This window comes from Naegleria gruberi, assembly GCF_000004985.1.
Source record: "Naegleria gruberi genomic scaffold NAEGRscaffold_47, whole genome shotgun sequence".
NCBI classification, from domain to species: Eukaryota; Heterolobosea; class Eutetramitea; order Acrasida; family Naegleriidae; genus Naegleria; species Naegleria gruberi.
In genome coordinates this window covers 166868-189613 of record NW_003163280.1, presented here as the reverse complement: position 1 = coordinate 189613, position 22746 = coordinate 166868, and the positions used below count along the sequence as shown (strand labels likewise).

General features: G+C 33.8%; 11 protein-coding genes and 1 non-coding gene across 12 annotated transcripts; 6 read left to right on the top strand and 6 right to left on the bottom strand.

Annotated features, from left to right (window-relative positions):
* Nucleotides 1-200: 200 nt before the first annotated feature.
* Nucleotides 201-1787, top strand: NAEGRDRAFT_51654 (uncharacterized protein; the record flags this gene model as incomplete). Its single annotated transcript, XM_002673350.1, has 1 exon — nt 201-1787. The coding sequence occupies one exon, from the start codon at nt 201-203 to the stop codon at nt 1785-1787; it is 1587 nt and encodes a 528-aa protein (XP_002673396.1).
* Nucleotides 1788-1850: 63 nt separating this feature from the next.
* On the top strand, nt 1851-4670 carry NAEGRDRAFT_51653 (uncharacterized protein; the record flags this gene model as incomplete). The annotated part of the gene is made up of 1 exon (XM_002673349.1): nt 1851-4670. The coding sequence occupies one exon, from the start codon at nt 1851-1853 to the stop codon at nt 4668-4670; it is 2820 nt and encodes a 939-aa protein (XP_002673395.1).
* Nucleotides 4671-6649: 1979 nt separating this feature from the next.
* Nucleotides 6650-7231, top strand: NAEGRDRAFT_51652 (uncharacterized protein; the record flags this gene model as incomplete). Its single annotated transcript, XM_002673348.1, has 1 exon — nt 6650-7231. The coding sequence occupies one exon, from the start codon at nt 6650-6652 to the stop codon at nt 7229-7231; it is 582 nt and encodes a 193-aa protein (XP_002673394.1).
* Nucleotides 7232-7377: 146 nt separating this feature from the next.
* On the bottom strand, nt 7378-8957 carry NAEGRDRAFT_51651 (uncharacterized protein; the record flags this gene model as incomplete). The annotated part of the gene is made up of 2 exons (XM_002673286.1): nt 7378-8283; nt 8667-8957. The coding sequence occupies 2 exons, from the start codon at nt 8955-8957 to the stop codon at nt 7378-7380; spliced, it is 1197 nt and encodes a 398-aa protein (XP_002673332.1).
* Nucleotides 8958-9096: 139 nt separating this feature from the next.
* Nucleotides 9097-10234, bottom strand: NAEGRDRAFT_80964 (uncharacterized protein; the record flags this gene model as incomplete). Its single annotated transcript, XM_002673285.1, has 2 exons — nt 9097-10004; nt 10171-10234. 2 exons carry the CDS (start codon nt 10232-10234, stop codon nt 9151-9153), a joined length of 918 nt encoding a protein of 305 aa, XP_002673331.1. The 3' UTR covers nt 9097-9150.
* Nucleotides 10235-10562: 328 nt separating this feature from the next.
* On the top strand, nt 10563-11189 carry NAEGRDRAFT_51649 (uncharacterized protein; the record flags this gene model as incomplete). The annotated part of the gene is made up of 1 exon (XM_002673347.1): nt 10563-11189. One exon carries the CDS (start codon nt 10563-10565, stop codon nt 11187-11189), a length of 627 nt encoding a protein of 208 aa, XP_002673393.1.
* Nucleotides 11190-11677: 488 nt separating this feature from the next.
* NAEGRDRAFT_71542 (uncharacterized protein) lies at nt 11678-12681 on the top strand (the record flags this gene model as incomplete). The annotated part of the gene is made up of 4 exons (XM_002673346.1): nt 11678-11714; nt 12275-12320; nt 12365-12524; nt 12556-12681. The coding sequence occupies 4 exons, from the start codon at nt 11678-11680 to the stop codon at nt 12679-12681; spliced, it is 369 nt and encodes a 122-aa protein (XP_002673392.1).
* A 1204-nt stretch (nt 12682-13885) lies between these two features.
* On the bottom strand, nt 13886-13956 carry NAEGRDRAFT_t525. Its single transcript has one exon. It is a non-coding gene; the product is annotated as a tRNA-Asp (tRNA).
* Nucleotides 13957-14082: 126 nt separating this feature from the next.
* NAEGRDRAFT_51648 (uncharacterized protein) lies at nt 14083-15066 on the bottom strand (the record flags this gene model as incomplete). Its single annotated transcript, XM_002673284.1, has 1 exon — nt 14083-15066. One exon carries the CDS (start codon nt 15064-15066, stop codon nt 14083-14085), a length of 984 nt encoding a protein of 327 aa, XP_002673330.1.
* A 374-nt stretch (nt 15067-15440) lies between these two features.
* Nucleotides 15441-16469, bottom strand: NAEGRDRAFT_71540 (SF-assemblin; the record flags this gene model as incomplete). The annotated part of the gene is made up of 1 exon (XM_002673283.1): nt 15441-16469. One exon carries the CDS (start codon nt 16467-16469, stop codon nt 15441-15443), a length of 1029 nt encoding a protein of 342 aa, XP_002673329.1.
* Nucleotides 16470-16782: 313 nt separating this feature from the next.
* Nucleotides 16783-17883, bottom strand: NAEGRDRAFT_71539 (uncharacterized protein; the record flags this gene model as incomplete). The annotated part of the gene is made up of 1 exon (XM_002673282.1): nt 16783-17883. The coding sequence occupies one exon, from the start codon at nt 17881-17883 to the stop codon at nt 16783-16785; it is 1101 nt and encodes a 366-aa protein (XP_002673328.1).
* Nucleotides 17884-18314: 431 nt separating this feature from the next.
* Nucleotides 18315-22635, top strand: NAEGRDRAFT_71538 (GATA zinc finger-containing protein; the record flags this gene model as incomplete). The annotated part of the gene is made up of 2 exons (XM_002673345.1): nt 18315-20164; nt 20256-22635. 2 exons carry the CDS (start codon nt 18315-18317, stop codon nt 22633-22635), a joined length of 4230 nt encoding a protein of 1409 aa, XP_002673391.1.
* Between the last annotated feature and the right edge of the window lie 111 nt (nt 22636-22746).

Sequence of the window (22746 nt, the reverse complement as noted above, 5' to 3'; positions counted from 1 at the left end):
AGGTATTGCAACNCTTAAGACAAAACGATAAGGGAGAACCTTGCTTCCACACAACTAAATATGCCAGTTCTCAAACAACAAGTGATGCTCTTAAGAGATTGAGAGAAACTTTACATACACACGGAAATGATAGTATTGGTATTGCTCACACTAGATGGGCTACTCACGGAGCTAAAACTGATATGAATGCTCACCCTCACATGGATCAATCTGGTCGTGTGATTCTTGTTCACAATGGTGTCATTGAAAATTCTGGTGAATTGAAAAAGGAATTGATAGAAAAGCACGGAATTAAATTCAAGAGTGAAACAGATACTGAAGTTATTGTTCAAATGATTGGTGTCTATTTGGACCAAATGTTAAAGGATGGAATGAAGCAAGATGTTGTTGAAAAGGCCGTTCTCAAGACTACTAAACATTTGGAAGGTACTTGGGGTTTGGTTATTATGTCTACAGTTGAACCAGATCGTTTGGTTGTAGCCAGAAATGGTTCTCCTCTCTTGGTCGGTGTTTCACAAGGTAAGATGTTTGTTGCTTCCGAAAGTTCTGCATTCGGATTGTACACTAGAGAAATGATCAGTTTGGAAAATAATGAAATTGCTGTCATTACCTCTGAAGGTGTTACTCTTCCTTATGAAAGAAAGATTGTTGTTGAAGAAGAAAAGATTGAAAAGACTCCTCATCCACATGCTCACTGGACTATTCGTGAAATTTTGGAGCAACCTGAATCAATTTCAAGATCTTTGAATTTTGGTGGTAGAATTAGTGATGATAGTCATGTTAAATTGGGTGGTTTGGATGATAATAAGGAATGGTTATCTGGTATTGAACATTTGGTTATTGCTGGTTGTGGTACTAGTTACTATGCTGGTCTCTATGGTGCTCAAATTTTCAGAGATTTGAGATGCTTCAAGACTATCCAAGTTATTGATGGTGCTGAACTTGAGGAATCACATTTTTGCCCTGAAAATTCTGGCCTTTTGGTTTTATCACAAAGTGGTGAAACAGCTGATGTTTTGAGATGTATTTATATTGCAGAACAATTGAGCGTTCCAAGCTTCTCCTGCGTTAATCGTGTCGGTTCAACTATTGCTAGAACTACAAAGTGTGGTGTGTATATTAATGCTGGTCGTGAAACTGCTGTTGCCTCAACCAAGGCATTCTCTTGCCAAGTTACTGTTTTGGCATTGATTGGTTTGTGGTTTGCTCAAAACAGATCACCAAAATTCCAACTTCAACATCGTCAAGCCATTATTCAATACCTCCATCGTTTGCCAACTAGTGCAGGTATGGTTTTGAGCAGAGTTAGAGAGAAGTGTAGACATATTGCCAGACATATTTATAACATGAAGGGCAATACTCTTTTCATGTTGGGTAAGGGTTATGGTGAAGCTGTTGCTTATGAAGGATCTTTGAAGGTTAAGGAAGTTACTTACACTCACGCCGAAGGTTACTCATCTGGTGCCTTGAAACATGGTCCATTCGCCCTTATTGAACCAGGAACTGTTATTTTTGTTTTCATTCTTGATGACAAGTACTTTAAGATGAATATGACAGCTGCTGCTGAAATCAAATCAAGAGGTGCTTATACTGTAGCTATTACTGATATTCCAGATAAGATTCCATCCCATGAAGCTGACTATGTTATTGATGTTCCATCTAATGGTATTTTCAGTGCCTTGTTGGCCAATATTCCACTCCAATTGGTTGCTTACGAATTGGCTCTTCTCCGTGGTCACGATCCAGACAAACCAAGAAATTTGGCCAAGACTGTCACTGTTCTTTAAACTTGTTTCATAAAATTTACTTTCTATCTTCAATTTAAAATCTGAAACAAAAAAAAAATTGAAATGACTAAAAGTCAAGTAAGCAACGAAATTGACTTGGATTTTAGTGATGAGGAGGAGGATGAAGATTCATCTTCCTCTTCGGAAAGTAGTAGTGATGATGATGTAGTGGTCATTTCCGATGATGATGATGAAAATAATGAAAATCCACTAAAACGAAAATTCCAAGAAAATAGTAAAACCAATAATCATCAAGAGGAAAATAATGAAATTAATCATCAACTAGTAGTAGTAGGAGATGATGATGACTACGAGGTTGAAGAAGTGGACATTACAGAAATTGAAGCCAAAAGAAGAAGACCCAATCTTGTTAACAATTCCGAAAAGTACTTTTTCCAATATATTCCCCTCTATCAGATGAGAATTATTGTCAGTTATTTGGATTTAAATTCAATTTTGAAATTCTCTCAAACGTGTTCCTATTTGAGGAGTGAATACTTGATGAGAAAGGAGTTTTGGCAAGGATTGGATGAAATGAATTTCCTTCCAACAATTTCAAATGCTTTGGTGTTTGATTCTTCGACGAGTTCAACATTGGGAATGGCAATCTTGTCAAATATTTCTCTTCCTATTAGTAATTTCACAACCTTGAGGTCTTTCTTTTCAATTTATTTGGAACATTTCCCATTTTTAGTGAATGTGACGAGATTGGTTTTGGATTTTGAAAAGTACATGTATATTTCATTGGAAAGGAATGATATTCAATATTTGGCAGAGTCTTTTACCGAGTTGTGTGATTTACAATTATTGAATATTAAATTTAAGGATGTTTCGAATGAATTGAGGATTATTAAGGAATTTCTAGCTCAGACCAATGTTAAAAGATTGAAAATTTCATTTTTCACAAATGATGCCAATCAAAATTTATCATTTATTGCCAATCAGGGGTTTAATGAGTTTATATCGAGTTTAAATAGTTTGGAATCTTTACATTTTGGATTTAACAAGAGGGGAAACATAACATGTTATGAGTTTAGTAAGAATGAATTATTGGCGATCAGTAATCAACTAGGGACATCATTGAAGAGTTTTGGATGTCAAAATATTACAATAGAAGATTTTGTGAATACATTTTTCCAAATTGAAAGAGAAGAAGTTTTGCCACAAATGGAAGAAATTTTGATTGGGGGTTTGAATTGCATACAGCCATTCAATTTACCAACCATTCCAAGAAATAATTTAACCAAGATGGTTATTGAAGCATTTCGCACAAAGGAAGCAAGAGATATTCAGAAAATTCTCAATAATCTTCCAAATTTACAATACCTCAATGTTTCCATAATTCGACCAGATTCTAACACTGAAGTAGATGGGAAAGTAATTCTCAAAAGCAACTCTCTGAAACAGCTACGTTTCATTAACTATCCAGTTTGCTGTAGAGAGAGTCTTGTACAGTTGGATTTACCAAATATAGAAAAGTTAATACTTCAAAATTTTGGAGAGCTCATGGTGCTGAGTGAATTGAAAAAATTACAAAATTTACGAATTGCAAATTCTTTCATGTTCAATGGACACTTGAATGCACTGCTTGGAAAATGTTCTGACTCTTTGACTGAGTTTAGAATTAGAGATTGCTTTAATATTCGATCGATTCATATTCTCAAAGATCCATACGTGAATAATTTTGTACAGCTGAGAACTTTGAAAATCTCTTCCATGCCTCAACTCGAAAAGGTATCAATTGCTTGTGTGGGACTTCATTTAATTGAAAATAATGGAATAGTTCTCGAGAAACTCTCCCTGAAACATGTAAAAAGTCTAAGAGAATTCAGTTTTGAATTGGGAGATCGTGAGATTTATCCACAAATTCGCCACATCAAACTTTCCAATTGTAATGGATTGAGAAGTATGACACCAGAACCAATGATGCATACATTCGAATCACTGTTCTATTATGGAGATTTTGAGTCACCTCTGTGGACCTATCTGTCAAATCAATATGAAAACATGAAGGCATTGAAGAAGCTACACTTTCACATTGAAAGCAATATGAAACACATTTCATCGGTGAGAATGTCACGTTTATTGATGAATATCAATAATTTAGAGGAGTTTGGTTTGTCATCTAGATTTTCCAATGACTCATTCGTTTTCAATATAGACCACAAGAATTTGAGAAGATTGGAGATTTTACTAAAGCAGGCAACCGATGTGAAATTCTCAATATTTGCACCACTTCTTGAAAGCTTGAACATTACCTATACCTCCTACGTTTATCTGAAATCTAATTTATTGAAAGATATCAATGCAACCAATTGTGAAATTAAGGAATTGGTCGTACAAAATGAGGCAAAGGAAAACGCCTTCTCTAGCGTCCACTCTCTAACATTAAGGAGTTGTAACATTGTGAATTTTAGACAAAGTATTCCACTCTTTAAAAATCTGAAAAGGATTGCAATTCATGAGGGAAAGGTTGGACCGAAATTTCAAGAGGTTTTGAGTGAGTTATCAAATTTGGAAAGTTTAACATTTGATGGAGAAATTCCTTCAATTAATATTCTTCCATCGATGAGGGTATTAAGCATGAATAGTGGAAATGTCAAATCAATAATAATACCTGAAGGATCTAATTCTCTCATCAAGATGAATGTATCTTCATGTACTCAACTGACACAACTCAAATTCCAATCCAAAAAATCAACACTTCCCTATCTGGCAATTGTTGACATTAGAGGAACTAGTCTTAATGAAAAGAGTATCAAGACACTTGTTGCAAGATCACCCAATCTTAAGAATATTCGTGCCAGTAACGTTCCATTAGACAAGGATTTGGGAAGAAGAATTAGAAAGTCAAATCAGAAGGCAAGTTTTGAAAGCTTTTAGAACTTGAATTTTATTTTCTTTTCATTCGAAACGAGGAACAAGGAATCAAAGCCTGAAATTTCAAAAGAAACATTTCGAATAGAGAATGATTGAAATAATTAAAACGTTTTTATTTAGTTAGATAAGTTAGAGGTGTTGCTATACTCGATGTGCTATATTATACAAAATCAACATTATGCATGTTGATTGTTATCCAATGTATTCCAATACTATGAAGAATACCATACAAATACATTCGAAAGAATACTCAATTATTGCTTCAAAGTATTCCTTCGTGAATCGAGTAGTGATGCAACAGCTCTCTTCTTCATCATTCTCAACAACAAATCACTCGGATTTTCTCTTTCCTCCTTATCCATCACATCTGACAATGGAACAGAAGATCCATTCTCTAATATCACAAAATGTGACTCATCCTGTTGTTTAATTCTATGATGAGGATGATGATGAGGAGCAGCATTAGCAGTTAAGGAAGCTTGTTCCTCTTCTTGACTATGAAGTGGCAATGAAGATCTTTGAGCCATATCTATTATTATATTACAATCAATGTTGATTCAAGTTGTTATCTTTTTTTATTATGGAAAATTGTTCGAGTCACCACTCCCTTGCTAACCGTTTTATTCAAATGCCCTTGCCCAACAGCTACTAGTAGTTTTATTCCTTGGTTATTAATAAAACTCAGCAAGTGCTGCTTATTATGATGTGGTGAAGAGAACGTGTCATATTTGAAGGGATGAAGATTGAGGTTCAAATTGGAAGGTTTTTTTGGCGCACTTTTCAGAGAAAGCAATAATGACTCAAATGTTGCTTCTAAAAATAAATATTGAGATTTGATGATTTTTCGTGGATTTGCTCGATGGAACTCATTTGTTTGGCGCCTTTTGGATTTACAATTTCAAATATGGTGATTTTAGGAGTTGTTTTTGAAAACTGTACAATTAAAGATCTTTTTGGAAAGTTTACAAAAATTGATTACAATTTGGATTAATGAGTCATTTATGTGGTGTTTGTATTTTTGTTTATTTTAATTGAAATGGTGTTTTCTGAGTCTAAACCTGCACTTGATAGATTCATACAGGAATATCGACTTTTCTTTTCAAGAACATTGTATAAAAGTTTGATTCCAATTTATTCTCTAATCTTGATACACTTCAATCTACCAACTTAATAAGAATCCAAAAACAAGAAATCTTCACAATATTTTTGTTTCATTGAATACGTGTATCAGAACAATGATAAGTACCTTGATTGAAGGGACAGGTTAAAATCACACTCTGCCCTACACTAATTAAGTAAATTAATAAGAGAGAGGCGTTGCCTTACTAAATGACCATGGATTATTGTAATCAACAATTATCTCTCATTAAATCTCTAAATTCTATTAAGGAGGTTCAAGTTCACTCAATAAAAAAATGAGTAAACCATCAAAACCCCCAAAAGCAGCAAAATCCAATACAAAACATGGACAAGCAAGGGTTATCTGCCTCTCCTCCTGTAAAGAAGTTTGAAAGTAGTGAGGCACCGATCATACCCGATGATATTTGTTATGAAATATTAAAATTTTTGGATAGAAAAGAAGTGATGGAGAGGTATTCTCTCGTATCAAAACAGTGGTATTTGGTGGCAATTAGACAATTTCCTATTCATTTGAAGGTGAAATCGTTCTATTTTGAACCATTTCAAGAAATTCTTTCTCTTGATTGCAGCAACATGCAAATATCACATCATTTGCCTATCATTATGATGGAATTGGAAGTAATTGGCTTGTTACTGTTGATAGTAGTTATTTTAAGATATTGAGTGATTGTTTGAAGGATAAATTAACAAGTTTGTCTCTGTATGGAGCTTCAATAGATGAAAAGGGAATGAGTTTCTGCCAAAATATGAAACTTTTACACTCCTTAACATTGGAAGTTTGTAGTATAAATCCAAGGAACTTGAAATACATACAAAACTTGGAAAATTTAACTGAATTAAACATGAGACATACCAAAGTTGGAAATGTTGGCACAACAATAATCAGCTCAATGAAACAACTGAAATCTCTTGGATTGTGTCGTACTGAAATCAACCATGGTGATATAAGAAATATTTGCGCTTTAACAGATTTACAATCTCTTGATATTGGACTATCAAATATGAACAAGGATTTGCTTTCATTTGTCTGCTCAAAATTGAGAAATCTCACAAGCCTTGACCTTGGAAGTACCTGGATTGGAGATTCGGAAGTTAAAGTAATTTGTGAAAAGCTGCCAAAATTGACCTCACTAAACCTGGGATGTAATGGATCAATAACTCATGATTCTTTAGTACAACTCGCCAAATTGAGTCAATTAAGCTGTTTGTCATTGAGGGGATGTTCACAGATTGGCAGTGATCCAGAATTGGATTTACAAGTTATATGTCTCATGAAGAGCTTGACAACATTGGACTTGGATGGAACAATTTTTAAAGAAGATCACATTGAGAAAATTAAATTAGCACTAGCTCCCAAGTTGAAAACGTTGATTTATGAAGTACTTGTCTATGAAAAAGATGAGGATGACATTAGATACTGTTAAACCTGAGTATAAATGCTCTTTACCTTGACCAGACATTTGACCATTCCGTTAACCCAAACGATACCAGCACGCAACCAACATCCTGATTATTAATGAAAAAAGTGAAAAAAGGGAAATAAATCAAATTCTGTGAGCTTATTTATTATTTACAAGGTTAAAACAAACTCTCCCATATCAATTGTTGGTTGTTGTTGGCCCTGTTGAGCTTGTTGGGTTGAGGAAAATTTAGTTGATTTGAAATCACTCAAATTCAATTCTTCCAAAATTCCTTCCTCATCCGAATCACAATCATCAAATGCAGAATTACAAGAAGTACTATTGGAGGAATTCTTTTTCTTTTGTCTCTCAATAATTCTCTTCTTTAAAAATTGCAAACTCTTCTCATCCATCATTTCAATGAGATAGGTCAAACTTTGCTTTCTCCTCTTTTCTTCCATCATTCGGAATTGGAGAGACCAATCGAGAGAGTAACTCCAATTCTTATACTGATGAGAGTACATGAATCTTGGAATAATGTCACTCTTAATCATGTGAAGAATGATCGAGTGAGCCTCATCGAACACGTCAATTGTTAAAACCGACAATATATTAGACGTCTCATCTTCCAATTTGTTCTCAAAAAAGTCCTGTAGCTCTACTCTAATCATGAACGGAATTGCAACCTCCTGTGGACTTCCAAATTGTAAAAATCTCTCATAAACTACAAATGCAACCTTCTTCAATTCTTTTGGATCCACTTGTCGATTTTTATAAATTTTCCTAAATTGTTCCACTGCATAAATGAATTCCAAACATTCCTCACAAAATTGCTCCTTCATAAATGAATGTAAATAACGAGCTGAATGAATGTCACTCAACATTTTTTCAGTATTCATTGAAAAATTGGCTCCCAGATCATCTACTTGTTCCATATAATCGGTGGATCGTTCACTGGATAAATCAGTATCCGAATAAGTTGGAATTGGCGTGATTGGTGACATTATGGCTTGACGTGCATTGTTTGGTAAAAATTTGAGTTGCAAATGAAGTTCACCTGTTACTCGAGTAGTCAACTGAGAAAGTTAATTTTCATTTGATTTGAAAAATTGTAAACTTACTGAAGTAGATTTCAATTTATACCACTTGTCTATTAAATCATTTTTTGATTCAACAATTGACTTGATTGGCACTTCAACCAATCCTAAAAAATCATCTGAACCAATTGTATCACTATCCATAATATAAATCTTTAAACTTTCATTCGTTTCACAAATATCAAAATAAAATTCTTCCTTCCAAATTGGATCTAAATTATGGTACATGACACGTGACTTTTTTTGAATATCACCAACTTTCATTATTATTAAACTCAATTTAAAATTCATAACACCTACACAATATAACAGCATACTATATCAAATTTGTAAAATTAAATATGAAATACACAAAAACTTACAGGATCTGAGGTTCCATTCACGTCAGCTGCCAAAAGTTTTCTTGCTTCAATTAAATTAATCCAAATTTTTCCAATCGAATCAAAAGATGTTTTTGTGGATTGTGAAGGTGTTGTTAAAGCAGAAATTTCTGATGTACCTGACATTAAATACATGCCTCCGAAACCAGCTCCTGGACTTCTTCCTAGCATTATTCTGTCACTGGTCATTGAAGGATCTGCAAACCGATGCATACCAGGACGGTAATTAAAATCGACAGATGCTCTGCCACTATTAAAGATTCCATTCACCATTTTTTTTAAAATTGAAATAATCACTGATGAATTTCTGACGTTGACATGCAAGAACTAGTTGCAATATTCTTTGAATAATTTACAATTCACTGATTCAGTAATTCTTGGAAAGATAAACTTGCCAAGCTCATTAATATTTGATTTGAAATGTAATTTAATTTGGGAGTTTTTGAAATATTTACAAAATTTACAATTAATTGACAAGGTTGGTTTGAGACGACTGTTCCAATACTTGAGTACTTTCTTGACTCAATTTATGAAAACAATAATCCATAAATTGTTGTTTGGAGATTGCTTTGTTTTCCAAATTATCAGTATCAATTCCAACAAAATTCAATACATTTTGAAAAACATATCTTGTACATGCTTCTGGACTGTGCAGGTGTTTGGGCAGCTTTCCAATTTCGAAAGGCCTCAGTTGAAGATATCCATAGATAACTTCAAAGAATACAGACAAGTCATGAAAGGAGATGGAAAATGGTGTATGCTTCTTCTTCTTTTCTGGTTCTGTATCTTCCATCCTCTTCTGGCTTGTTATGGCTGTATAGGTCCAATCTGCTTGTGATACTCTATTACCTTTCAAATAAATTTCATACGATGGTATGAAATGTACGAACTGTAACTGACTCTTCCTATAATTTGATCCTGGATAATCTTCCGAATAGAAATATTTGAGAAATGACAAGTGGGTTGTATCATAAATTAATTCTGGATAGGTAAGATCTGTCAATTTCTTTGGTTCTTGTTTTTCATGATTTGGTGCTGTCGACGTTGTCATTTCCTTCTTATCAACAATTTCAATTTCTACTTGTTTATCACTAATTTCATTAGAATCCAATTGTTGATTATTTAAAGATGAATTATTTCCATTAGTATTACTATTATTCAAAGATGGAGATGTTGTTGTGATTATTGTTGTCGTATTTTCATAACTCGATGGTAAACTATGAATCTTTAGGCTTGGCAAGTATTTATCCTTTGAAACTTTGGTATCTTGAAATTGTTTCATAAACAACGAGTACCATTCCTTAATTTCCTTTGCCGATACTATTATCATATTATCCAAATTAAATTATCATGATTAAATTCCCATTATTAAAATTAATATTATTATAATTCATGAACAAGTATCGGAATTTAAAAATCCAAAAGATCATGATAGGAGCAACAATAAATTAGATACATTTAAAGTAACAATAATTCTTCTACCTACAGGTTGTTCTCTTTTGAATATCAAACAATTGATGACGATCCAATTGCTTGTTCACGTTGCCCATTTTTTTCTATTTGGAAACAACAACTGCAGTTGGCAACGGCTATCTTGATCTTTTCATTTTCTATTAGTTTATATGCAAAGAGAATGATATTTGCTTGCAGTTGAAAAGATGTTTGATGAAAGGAAAGATTACTTTGTTCTTCATCATCTCTGAAATTTTAATAATTGATTTGATGAAAAATTAATTTAATCGGAATGAGACCTTATTGATACATTCCTATGAATAATCTCATCCTATTCATTCCATCATCAATATCATCATCATTTCATCAATTCCGAGGATATGAAACTCTCCCGCTCAACTTTGGAAAATTTAAAAAATTAAAAAAATGTTAAAGAGAATTTCAATTATTGGCAACAGATCTTCAGCCTTGTATCACCACCACCATCAATTCGCTTCTTCTGCTTGTTCCTATCACACAAGCCAAACCCTCTCCGATGTTACCAGAAGAGTGAGCGTTAAACCAACAACAACAACTTCATCCTCTTCATCATCAAATAGTGATACTCCTTCTTATTCATCATCATCAAATTCTTCATACAAAAAGACAAATGTATCTTCAAAGCCAGCACCTTCTCAAGAAGAAGGACAAACTTTCCAAATTAGAGGATCAGTCAATTCTGTTCATCTTATTGGTACTCTTGCTTCTGATGCTGTTATAAAGGAAATTGCAAATGGTGGAACTTTTACTGGTTTGACTGTTGTTACCTCGGAGAGAATTAAGAAGGGTGAAAATATTGAAGAACAATCTACATTCCACAGTGTAGTTTCCTTCAATCCAGTTTTGGCAAAGGTTGCCACTAAATTCTTCAAGAAGGGTGTCATTGTCTCTATTAGAGGTTCATTGAAATATAGAGAAGTTGAAAAGGATGGTGTTAAGCATGTTACTTCAAAGGTTGTTGTTGATGATTTCAATGATGCCAAAGTTATTTATGGTAAATTTACTAAGGAATAATTGATGTATAATATACAAGTACAAATAATTCAATTTGTATAAGTAAAGAGGATCAGATTGATTTTTTGTAAACAAAAGTTTGGTTTAGTCCACAATATTTTCAATGCTTTTCTTGATTCAATATTAACAAATAGTATTGACCTATATTCATTAATAAGTACTGCTCTACCCCTCTTTGATGAAAAGTTTAACCAGCTCACTAAATGTTGAAATTAATAACAAGAATATTATGAATACACTGAGAGCAAGGGTTCAAAGCACTGGAGAAGTATGTAACCTTCCAAAAACATTCTAGTCAGAAAGCAAATCTGTGCTATAATAGACTATAGGTGTTATGACATAATTTTTACAATCCCTTATTTGTAAAATTGAAAAGGAATCTATTTGTTATCCTAACCAAGTGTCAGCATTTAAGTACTGATCTATATATTAACATGCTCATTATGGAAACGTATCAGATGATTGCTGCAATTTCGAAACTATAACAAATGTTAAGACAAAATGCCTTATTGACTGGTGATAGAGGTAAGTTGTTAAAGATGTTGAATATGATTAATTAATGAATTATTGATATAGTGTGGAGCTATTGGTTTGGGAATTTTCAAAGTTCACAACAATACTATGAAGCGTGACATGCGACCTCTAATATCTTGTCGGTTTTAACAATGGACGTGTTCGATGAGGCTCACTCGATCATTCTTCATATGATTAAGAGTGATATTATTCCAAGATTCATGTACTCTCATCAGTATAAGAATTGGTGTTACTCTCTCGATTGGTCTCTATTTGTGAAATCGCCAACTTCAAATCTCTTCAGAATTAGAGTTTGAATACTGTGAATTCATGTAACCTTCCAATAACATTCCAATAATTATGTATCACGATTACACAAGGTAAAAAGGAAGAAAGAGCAGCACATTGAAATCTAATGCCAATATGTTGACTGTAAGGGTTACTTGTTTTATGGCCAAAATTGACTACAAGTGTTTGATTCACTCTGTTTGAGAAACAATTATCAGAAAAAAACTAATCACTGGTAGAAACTCAAATTTGAATAGAAAACAAATATATTTATCGAATGCAAGATCAACTCGTTCACAATAATGGTTACCCTTCTCAAACCAATTACCAGTAAGTAAGCAATTGAAAACTCAGCATTCACTCACAGAAAATAGACCAAATGAAATACTCATGCCAAATGAAAATTCTGAAATGAACAAGAATGATGACATGGCCTTTTTGTTATTCTTGGGTGGATTTTGTTTGCCAATCATTTGGATTGTTCTCTTTTTCATTACAAGAAATCGTACCAAGTATAGCAGTAGAGGAAGAAAAGTAAGTAGATCAGAATTTGAAATTGTAATAGTTTGGAGCTATTGGTTTGGGATTGTTTTTCTGTTTCCTTGCATGTAGTATCGTTACTTTCATTATTCTGTTTGTCATTATTTACAAGTATGGTAACATTTCAGTTAATGGTCACAAAATCAACTAAGTAGCTCAGCACTACTATTTGAAGAGGATAAACTTTGATATTTAAAGTATTGTATCATCCCTAACCAGAATATCTTCATAATCTCTCATACTCAATTCGTGTTCTTTTCATGTTCAATAAAAATCCCTTTCTCGAGCTTGAAATAGGTAGAACAATAATTTATTTCATCTCCATATTGATTATTCTTTATCGAATGGATATTGTTTCTTATCCTCTCTCTCATGAAGAAATTCAATGGTTTGTTTTTGAAGGTCTTCCATCGTTGGTCCATTCAATTGTTCTGAACGTTCTGCTTTAACGATTGCCTCACTGGATGATCCTAAAGTTTCATTCCATCCTTGATAGTCAATTATGGTTTTGGCAACATCTCCCTTGAGTGTTTTTTGAACCTCCTGTTCAAATCGATCTCCCTCCTCAGTGACCAATGCGGTCTGTGTGAGTTTCATTGTCAAAAACAGAGATTATTGTGTGAATTAATTTGGGGTTTGAAACTTACTTGAACAAATCGAACTTGATTTTGGGAAAATTTCCACTTCTTTGTAAATAGTTTGCTTGTTATTGATAGTTTTTTCATTTTGTTTAAAATTGGTTATTTTGAATTTTTATTTTTTAATGATTTTCTCAAAATGTTAATTGACAAAAGAGGAAATAGTACAAAAACAAGTGGGTCAACTTATAATTTTGTGTTTATTGGGTTACTTTTTAATTAATCATTATTAAATGATGAATAGTAAAATCCAAATCCCTGGATGTGACCAAGCCATAACTAATTATCAAGGATTTTTGATTGAAAATTCATCAATCTAATAAAAAAGAGAAATGCAACCAAAGTGGTTTAATGAATTCGATGAAGCTTGTTATTTGGAAAAGGATGTTTTGAATTTCTCTGCTTTTATATCAGAGATTAGAGGAAGGTGATAGGATTTAACTCGATTACTAGTGTTGGTGAAAGTAACAGAAGAGACATTTTTCATACTCTTTCAAACACAAATCAAGTAGTTTAAAAAAATAATTTGAATTTACCAAAATACTCAGCTAGTTTGGATGTAAAAAAAATGACCTTCAAGCCGAGGTTTCCAAAAATGGAAATAAAAAGAATTTTAAAAAATAAAAACGTACTTAAGAAGTAAGATATCTGGAGTACATTACACATAAAAATCGTAAACAAAAAAAAAGAAATAAACTGGATAAAATAAAATTGTTACTCGAGTGCCGGGAATTGAACCCGGGTCGCCAGAGTGACAGTCTGGAATGCTACCACTATACCACACCCGATTACATACATCAACATCAAAATTATAAATAATGATTATCCTTGTTAAGGTGCTAAGGTAGCTAAAAATGGTCCAACAAACTTTTCTTAATATCTTATTAGAATAAAAAGGAGTATGTACAGGTTTATTAATTGAAGGCATTTTCAAGGAATCTGCTCATTGATTGTTTGGCAACTTGAAGAACAGAATAACCAACTAAATAGCAATGCATTTGGTTTGGTTCAGCAATTTCTACAACTTGATGATCTGGTAGATTCAACTCCTGAGCTTTCATTTGCAATTTATCCACAAGATATAAATTGGAAGCTGCCAATTCTTCATCACTACTATAATTGACAATCCATTTGGTGCTTAATACTTTAGAAAAGAAGGAAGAATCTTGTTTTTCCATTTCATTCATTGTTCCTATCAAAGAGTACTTGTCCTTTTCTTCTTGTGGAACGCACTTGGTAATGAGATTTCTCAAACCTTGATGAATAATTGTTACTCCACCAGCTTTTTTCTCATCAGAGTTAACAATTCGATTGGAGAGATCACATGAAGCTGAACACATGGCAACTGATCGAATTGGCCACATTTCTGGATTTTCACTATTCATCAACTTTTTCAAAACTAGCATTGCAGCATGTGTAGCACCAGCAGAATAACCAGCAAGCACAATATTACTTGCCTTAATTCCCTTCTCCTCTATCAACCATCTGAAAGCTTCATAACAATCCTCCAATTGATCATTCAAATTATCTGTACACAAATTTCTATCCATTCTATCCTTATTATTTGGATCATCACATAATCTATATTCAACTGACAAGACGTGACTACATTTTTGAGTTGTCGAATTCTTCTTATTGAAATCCTTTAAAGCATACACTATCGATTGACAATCCATTCCAATTGGATGACCAGAGATGAATCCACCTCCATGCATAAATACCATAACTGCTCCCTGTTTCTTTTCCAATGAAATCCAATAGGAACCTCTCAATTCTTCAATTTTTTCAATTTTATCAGCACATCCGAATAGAGAATTATCCATTGGAGCAAACATGATAGGAATGAGTGTTCTGGACTGTTGTCTGAACTTTTCAACCTCTTCAAACTTGATATCCATTCCAGCAGATATAAATTTATTCCATAGCAAGGTTTCCGAGGAGACATCACTATTTGATGATGACGAGGCACCAGTGACAAATCGATAACAACCATAACACCAAACAGAGACTCTAAAAATTGATCTAAAAACTAGGTGGAGTATTGATGACATTTTTTTTGAAGAACTTTTTGGATATCTTTGCTTGGAGAGATTAGTAAATTTAAATACAAACTGGTATGGAAGGTTTTCTAATTTTGATAAAAAAGTCGCCATTGTCGCCATCTGGAAATGCCATTGCAATGTAATCGAATCTTGTTGAAATATTGAAAAGCTTAGATATCAAAAATATCATTAGTAAAATACTGTATCAATGAAGTACAGGTTTGTTTCTTTTATTTAGTAACTAATCTGAGAGAGTCGTGGACTTCCTTGATAATCGTATCTAAGGAAGAAACTATTTGCTCATCGACAATTTCTCGTTGTTCCTTTTCAACTTTGATTTCATCACGAATCGAATCAATTTCTTCAAAGAGTTGAGCTCTAAAGTCCTGATCAATTTTGGCCTTAGCTTGTTCAATTCTTTCAATTTCCTCACGTGTGGAATTCATAAATATTTCCCTAGATTTCTTTTCAGTGTCTAACTTTTGAGAGAGTTTGTAATATTCATCATTGAACTTTCTCATCATTTGAGATTCTCTATCCAATCGATTCAATCTTTCGTCCTCAACTAGATTTCTGAGTTCTTCCAATTGTCCCAAAACACCAGATTTCATAGAGGTTGAAAACTTGGATGAATAATCCTTCTCCTCAGCCAAACACTTTTCCAGACTTAGAACACGTTTAGTGAGAGTATCAACAGTTTGTTGCATTTGAGAAAACTTTTCAGACATTTTCTTCTCTATCAAATCCTGTATAGTATTTATCTTGTTATCACACATTGTTTGTAAGACCTTGTCTCCATCTGCTCTCTTCCTCATTTCCATAGTCAAATCCTTCTCCAATCTAGATACAGTATCTCTTAGTTCGTACACTTTGGTTTGTTCTACTTCCTTCCTAGAATTTAAATCTTCCATTAATCCTCCATTAAATGATTGGGCTGTGTTCTTAACTGCATTCAATCTTTCAACGAGGGGACTCACACGAGCACTATTGTTGCTACTATTGTTGTTGCTATTATTATTACTATTTGCTAAACCCATCGTTGAATTATTCAGCTTCTTTGAAATATTGAGGGGAGGAGGAGTTGATGTTGCCAATAATAAACCCGAAGAGGCTACTCTTCCAGATCTATTCGGAGAAGGTGATTGCAAATCATTGATGGTAAGCATTTCCCCTCGTGGTGTTGTTGAAATGTTATTGTTATTAGAATTTGAAGATGATGATAATAATATGGATGATGGTAACTTGTTGTTGCTTATCATTTTCCTCGAATTGTGAGTGAATATTAGATCATCAACGGATTGGTCCTACAATTTCCAACAGTATAAATATACACGCAATATATATAATAATCACAATGATAGAACGCTTGATTGAGGGATGAAAATTTTCGTCGGTTAGAAATTTTCTAAGGCTTTGAGTTTCCTTAAAATATTTTTTTTAAATATTTAACGTTAATAAAAGGCGTTCTTCCCTATTCTCAATATATTTTCTATTACTTTAGCTATTAACGTTGAGCATAAACTAATTCATATTAATACTACCAATTTTCTTATTATATCTTATAATCTTAAATTAATTTTGTGAATAGTAATTTACATCATCGTAATAATATCTTGGATCGGCATTGTAGATTTGAGAGTCGTTTCTTCTATTGTTGTGAGATAAAAGCTCACGTTCAAATTCTGAATTTTCCTCAAAGAGAAATGTGGATGTCCACACAAATTGAAATATCAAATATAAAAAGTGTCTGATTCGATGAACAGCATATCGAATAGGATAGGGTATTCTAAAAGTTTCGAAAAATATGAAAACACACTCAAATGTCCTCATCACTGGATCATATGAACTCAAAAATTGGTGAATGGTGTTGGTGGTGAAATCCCTCTTCCATTTAATCCACCAGAATAAGAATCTATTCCACGACTTGGTTAGCTTTGTAAACATTGTGTCATTACTTTGAATATCTTGTGGAGGTTGTATTTCGGTTGACCTTTCTTTGAATAACTCCAACATTACATTATTAAAGGATTTTTCTGTCCTTTCAATTTTCCTATTGGAACCATTCTTCTTTTTCACATTAATTGACTCTTTTGAAACTTTCTTTGATTTGGTATCCATAAAAGAATTATTTTCCCTTATCTTTGGGTAATGATTCATATTTGTACAATTTCCATTTTCCTTCACAAAACCCAAATCGCACTGATTATCCACAATAGATTTTAACCATTTCGGTTTTATAATAGAATTCATTTCTTCCACAGTACTATTAATTTTCTCTTGATTTCCTTCATCAAAACAATTGTCTGATTTTTCTGATTGAGAATGATTATATTTTTTTGCTGGCTGTTGTTCAACACCGACATGGACCAAGTTCTTAACAGTTACTTGTTGCTTATTTAGAGAATTATTATAAATTGTATTTCTGCTTTTATGATTAAAAAGCAATAATCTCAAACGATCTGAATTAACAATTGTTTCCTTCTCCCTTTCCGAATTATTATTATCATTACTACTATTTTGAAGCTTCTGATTAATGAGAGATGAATCATCTCTCATACCCTCTCCATCATTAATTTCTTTCTGTTGATTTATTCTTGTTGTAGTCATGTTCAGTCCTCTCTTTCCATTGCTATTAGCTCCACCACGTTTATGATGATTGGCCACTGAAGACATTCTTCCGATAGTCATTGTACCTCCTTGCTGATGCTGCAACTGAGAAGATGGTGGGCAACAACTTGATGTTTGGTTATTGTTGCTGAGCATTTTCCCTGGCTGCAGAGCCGAAGTCATTTTTTTAAACTTTATTGTAATAGCAAGTTCACTTCTTTCTCTTTCCATCATCAAGAAAGAATCTAATCCTTGTTCTCATCCAAATTGTGTTCAACATTGCAATAATAATCAACATATTTGAAAATGACAAAAGTTAGATAATGAAAGTCTTGCAATACGATCATCCGACACAGTACAACCACCACAAAATAAACACAATCCATTAATCTAAAATTGTGTTCCATTCAAGTTACAACAAAGATCACAACAGGTTGTCCTTTGATGAACAATTTTCTATCATCATCACAAATATTTTATTATTTTTAATTAAAAAAATGAGCCTCGCCTCCGAAAACCAAGAAGAAACACAGCTGAATCATCCTCCTTCAACAACTCAGGAGGCTAACACTGTTAGTCCAGCAGCTGTAGACGTGTTGTCATCTTCTACAGTCAAACTAGAGGTTCAAGAGTCTAGTACACCCCTAACTGCTTCATCTGTTGATACTAACACGCCAGGGATTGTCGGGATGACCTCAGATAACACCAATGAAATAACACTCGGTAGTATTCTGGATCAATTAACCTCTAGTGCCGAGAAGGGTTCTATTAGTAGTGTTGTGAATGGATCATCTGTTATTCCCAATGTATTTTCAGCCTCAGGAGGACAAGTTGGCAGACAAGATCCAGCCTCTTCCTCCCTTCCTTGTAACAATTTACCACCAACAACAATCAATACAGAGGCACCAACCACACTACAATTAATTTGGGACAAGGATGCATCCACAACAGTACCAACAGCAACCACAGAAGAACACCAAAAGAAAAAGAAGCCTGGCAAGAAGGGTGAAATTGTACAATTGGCAGAAGGTGAAAGAGATTCTATTGTTTCTTCATTGAAAGTGAAGAGAATTCAAGCGAAGGCTGTTTGCTCTAATTGTGGATGTATGGATACTCCTACTTGGAGAAAGGGACCTCTTGGAACAGGAACATTATGTAATGCTTGTGGTATTAAATATTCCACTAATGTAGGCTTTTTAGATCCTGGTACAGGAGCCCAACAGGGAGTGAGACCTTTTATCAAGTACAATGATGCAGGCCATCTTGTTTCCGAATCTCTTAAAGCAACTGATGAAAGCAAACCATCATCTTCTAGTAGTAGTACTACTGGCACTGAGGAATCTGCAACCTCTTCACAATTGACAAACACACAAACATCATTGGAAGCAGCTGCCACAACAACATCTACTAATGTTTCAACACCTGAAAAACAAGGAAAGAGGAGTAGAGGTCGTCCAAAAGGTTCTTCCAACAAGAAAAAACCAGCACCTCCTTTGGAAGCAACTGTACAAACAATTGTAGCTTCTGCCTCATCAAGTGTTGAACTACCACCTCCATCACCACCACAAGTGGAAAAGAAGAGAGGAAGAGGTAGACCAAGAACTAAACCACTTCCAAGTGCACCTCAATCAAGTACAGATGATGCAGATCAGATGATGGATGAGGAATCTGAACTAACAATTGTTGGAACTGGAAAAGGTAAAAGAAAGAGAAAAGCTGACGATGATGAGTATGTGCCAGAAGAAGAAAAACCTGTTGTCATTCAAAGCAAACCCAAACATAGAAAGATTGTCACACTTCCAGTAGGATCAGACACTCAAGTATTAAGTTTACAAAATATTCAGAAAACCTTCTCAAATAATTCTGATAATTGTATATATATTTCATCTGACTATTTAATGCAATGCATTGAAGGATTTAAACTTACAATTAAGCAAGGATCAAAGAAGAATAATGGTGAACTCAATAGACGTATTACTACAGATTCCCTAGTGTATATATTCCTCTTTTTGGATATACCTGATTTATTGACATGTTTCTCTGTTTGTAGACATTGGTACGAATCTGCCAAGTCTGATGTTATATGGAAAGAAATTTATAGACATAATTGGAGTATTGATGAGAAATCACTTGCTGAATATACTACAGGAATTCTAGCTCCACCCCCTTCCATTAATTGGTTTGATCTAGTTCAAGCAAGAATTAATATAAGAATCTATTCTCCAATTCAACAAATTCACTTAATGTCACAATTTTATGCCATTGAAAACAAATCTAAGATTTTAGCATGCATACAAGAAAACCTAAATGAGGAAATTACTGTAAGAAAGAATAGCACTACCCCTAAGTTATAAACGTGTAAGATATATTTTATGATTTTCAAATCCTTTGTAATTTCTCAATCTTTGCTCTGCGGACTGTACAAAACACCTTACAAGGGAAAGCACAAATATTTTGGAAGCAGATATCAAAGATATTGTTGTTAAGGAACAAGATGGAACAATTCCAAAAAAATTGCGCAACATGAAGGTTCTTTGTAAGAGGGATTTTACTCCCTTCTATGCTTCATCATGGACTCCAAAGAAGAAGCATCCGATTGATGAGGATGAACAAGAAGAAGCCAAACCCTATGAAATTGGCAAACTCTACAGTCAGCCTTCTGAAAGAGTTTTATTAAATCAATTATTTACTAATACCATTGAGAAGGGAGATAAAGTTGATCAGGATTTAATTCGATCCCGTTACAGTGTCATACACTCACCCGATAATGTCTATGCATTGAAGAATCTATTGGTGAGACCTCATCCTGTTGTTGCTTGTTATTGTACTGCTTACAGTGAACATTATCCATTGATTGTGAGTCCTGATCACATTTGGATGATGATTACACAGGGATTGGTAAAGCATTTGGCTTTGAGACCTGAATTGATTGGCAATGCTGAAGAAAAGCAAAACAAGATGGATATTGTTGTTGCTATGCCTCAATATATTGATCCAGTGAGTGCTGAGATTAATTGGGAGGGAGTTGTGAATGAAATTCATCAGGCAATTGTAAATGATGTTTCATCCCATAAGGGAGATGAGAGAAAAATCAAATTGATGGACTTTATAGATCACAACTTTTCAACTTCTACCCAAGTTGAGAAAGTTGCCTCGAAAATGTTGTTGATGGAAGCTTTTAAGGATTTTTATTCGTATAAGAATGATTTCTTATGTGGTCTTCCAAGTGTTACAATTTTGGGAACTATGGATGACTGGTTGGGAATGAGAGAGAAGCTCAAACTCCTTGACGAATATGATATGGCTTGGTGGAGAAAGGTTTTGACACTCATTCTTGATAGGATTATCAAAACAGCCCAAGAAGAAACTCTCACTGAAGAGTTGAAAACATTTTGGAATGGTATTGCTCTCTTTGATTCTAGCAGTGGCTTTGATTTCATTTCTGGATGGATCAATTACTTCTTCCCATATGATAAAGAGAACAGAGTTTCATACCATTTACAGAAATTTATCGAGATGGATTCTAAATTTGCTGAAAATGAACCATATACTGATGATTTCTCTCAGGGCTACTTGTTTGAAGAAACTGGAGAGTCTGAAGTTGAGAAACTTGCAAAAGTTTTCAGATGGAGAGAGGCTTTTGAAATTGGATGCTTCCCTAATCCAATTACGGCAACAAGTGTCGAGGTGTTGAATCATCAAAAGTGGAAAGAGTTTCATTACATTTCTGGATTTATGGGAGTTGATTACAATCCTGAATTGGATGGAATTCAACCTGTTATTTCATGGGCAATTACTACTTTAAGAGATCAAGCTATTAGAGACAATATCATTTCCAGATGTAAATTTAATCATGCTCCTTGGTCAATTGATTGTGGAAGAACTCGATGGAAAGCTTCAATTTCAATTAGTAATTCAGTTGGAGTAACAGCAAAAGTTATTCAAACGAATGATGAAAATATTTATTCGAACAGTGAAAGAATGAAGGAATTATTCAGAGAATTCAAACAACACATGGAGACAAGCTATGCAAGTGATCGGATCAATCTTGATGGTAATGTGAAATACTTCTCAACCAAAATTGTACAATTACTAGTCCCAACAGAGGATAAATATCTAGTTGTAGAATCTGCTAAAGCTTGTGGATTGTCAGTCTTGCAATGTTGTGAGGATGGAAGAGAAATTATACCTTATGCATTCATCCAATCAATTATGGGCAGTGATTGTCTAGTGGTTAATTGGTCAAGTAGTAAGCCAGTAGTCAATATCAGTGAGGTTTCTCAATACTACTACAGTCATCTTATATTTGAAAAGTTTTTGGAATGCTGTAATGGAAAGGATTTCAGTTTCATTTTATTGAAGCATTTGGAAGAAAAGCACAGCTCCTCAATCGATCTTAAGCAATGTGAAAAGGTAAAGGGTTCCCTTTCTATCAATAATTCCACAATCGTAGAACTTTCAAATGGATCTTCTGTTACAGTTACAAGGGATGAATTTTACACTCTATGTGAAAACGAATTTGCAAACTTTGAGAAGTTACTAAGAGAATCCATCACAGAGGGAATGATTCCTTCGCCATATGGAAGAGTACCAAAGATTAAGCATGTTATCCTTTCCGGAGGTACTTTTAACATTCCAAAACTGAAAGAGATTGTTGAAAGGGTAACATCAGAAATGATTCCTGATGCCTCAATAGTTTCAAGTGAGATGGATCCTGCCCTAATTCAATCAGTTGCAGGTGCTCATTACTTCAGATTTAGACAGTTCGAGGGAATCGAATATTTGGACGTTTATAATGGAGGGGAACCATTTTATTAAACATTTTCTAACAGTTTAAAGGTTTTTTTATTTAACCAATTTAGAGGCAACTTTGCTAAAGTTCCATTTTCTTATATAAGGAACCTTAATACTTACACATATGAATTAAGA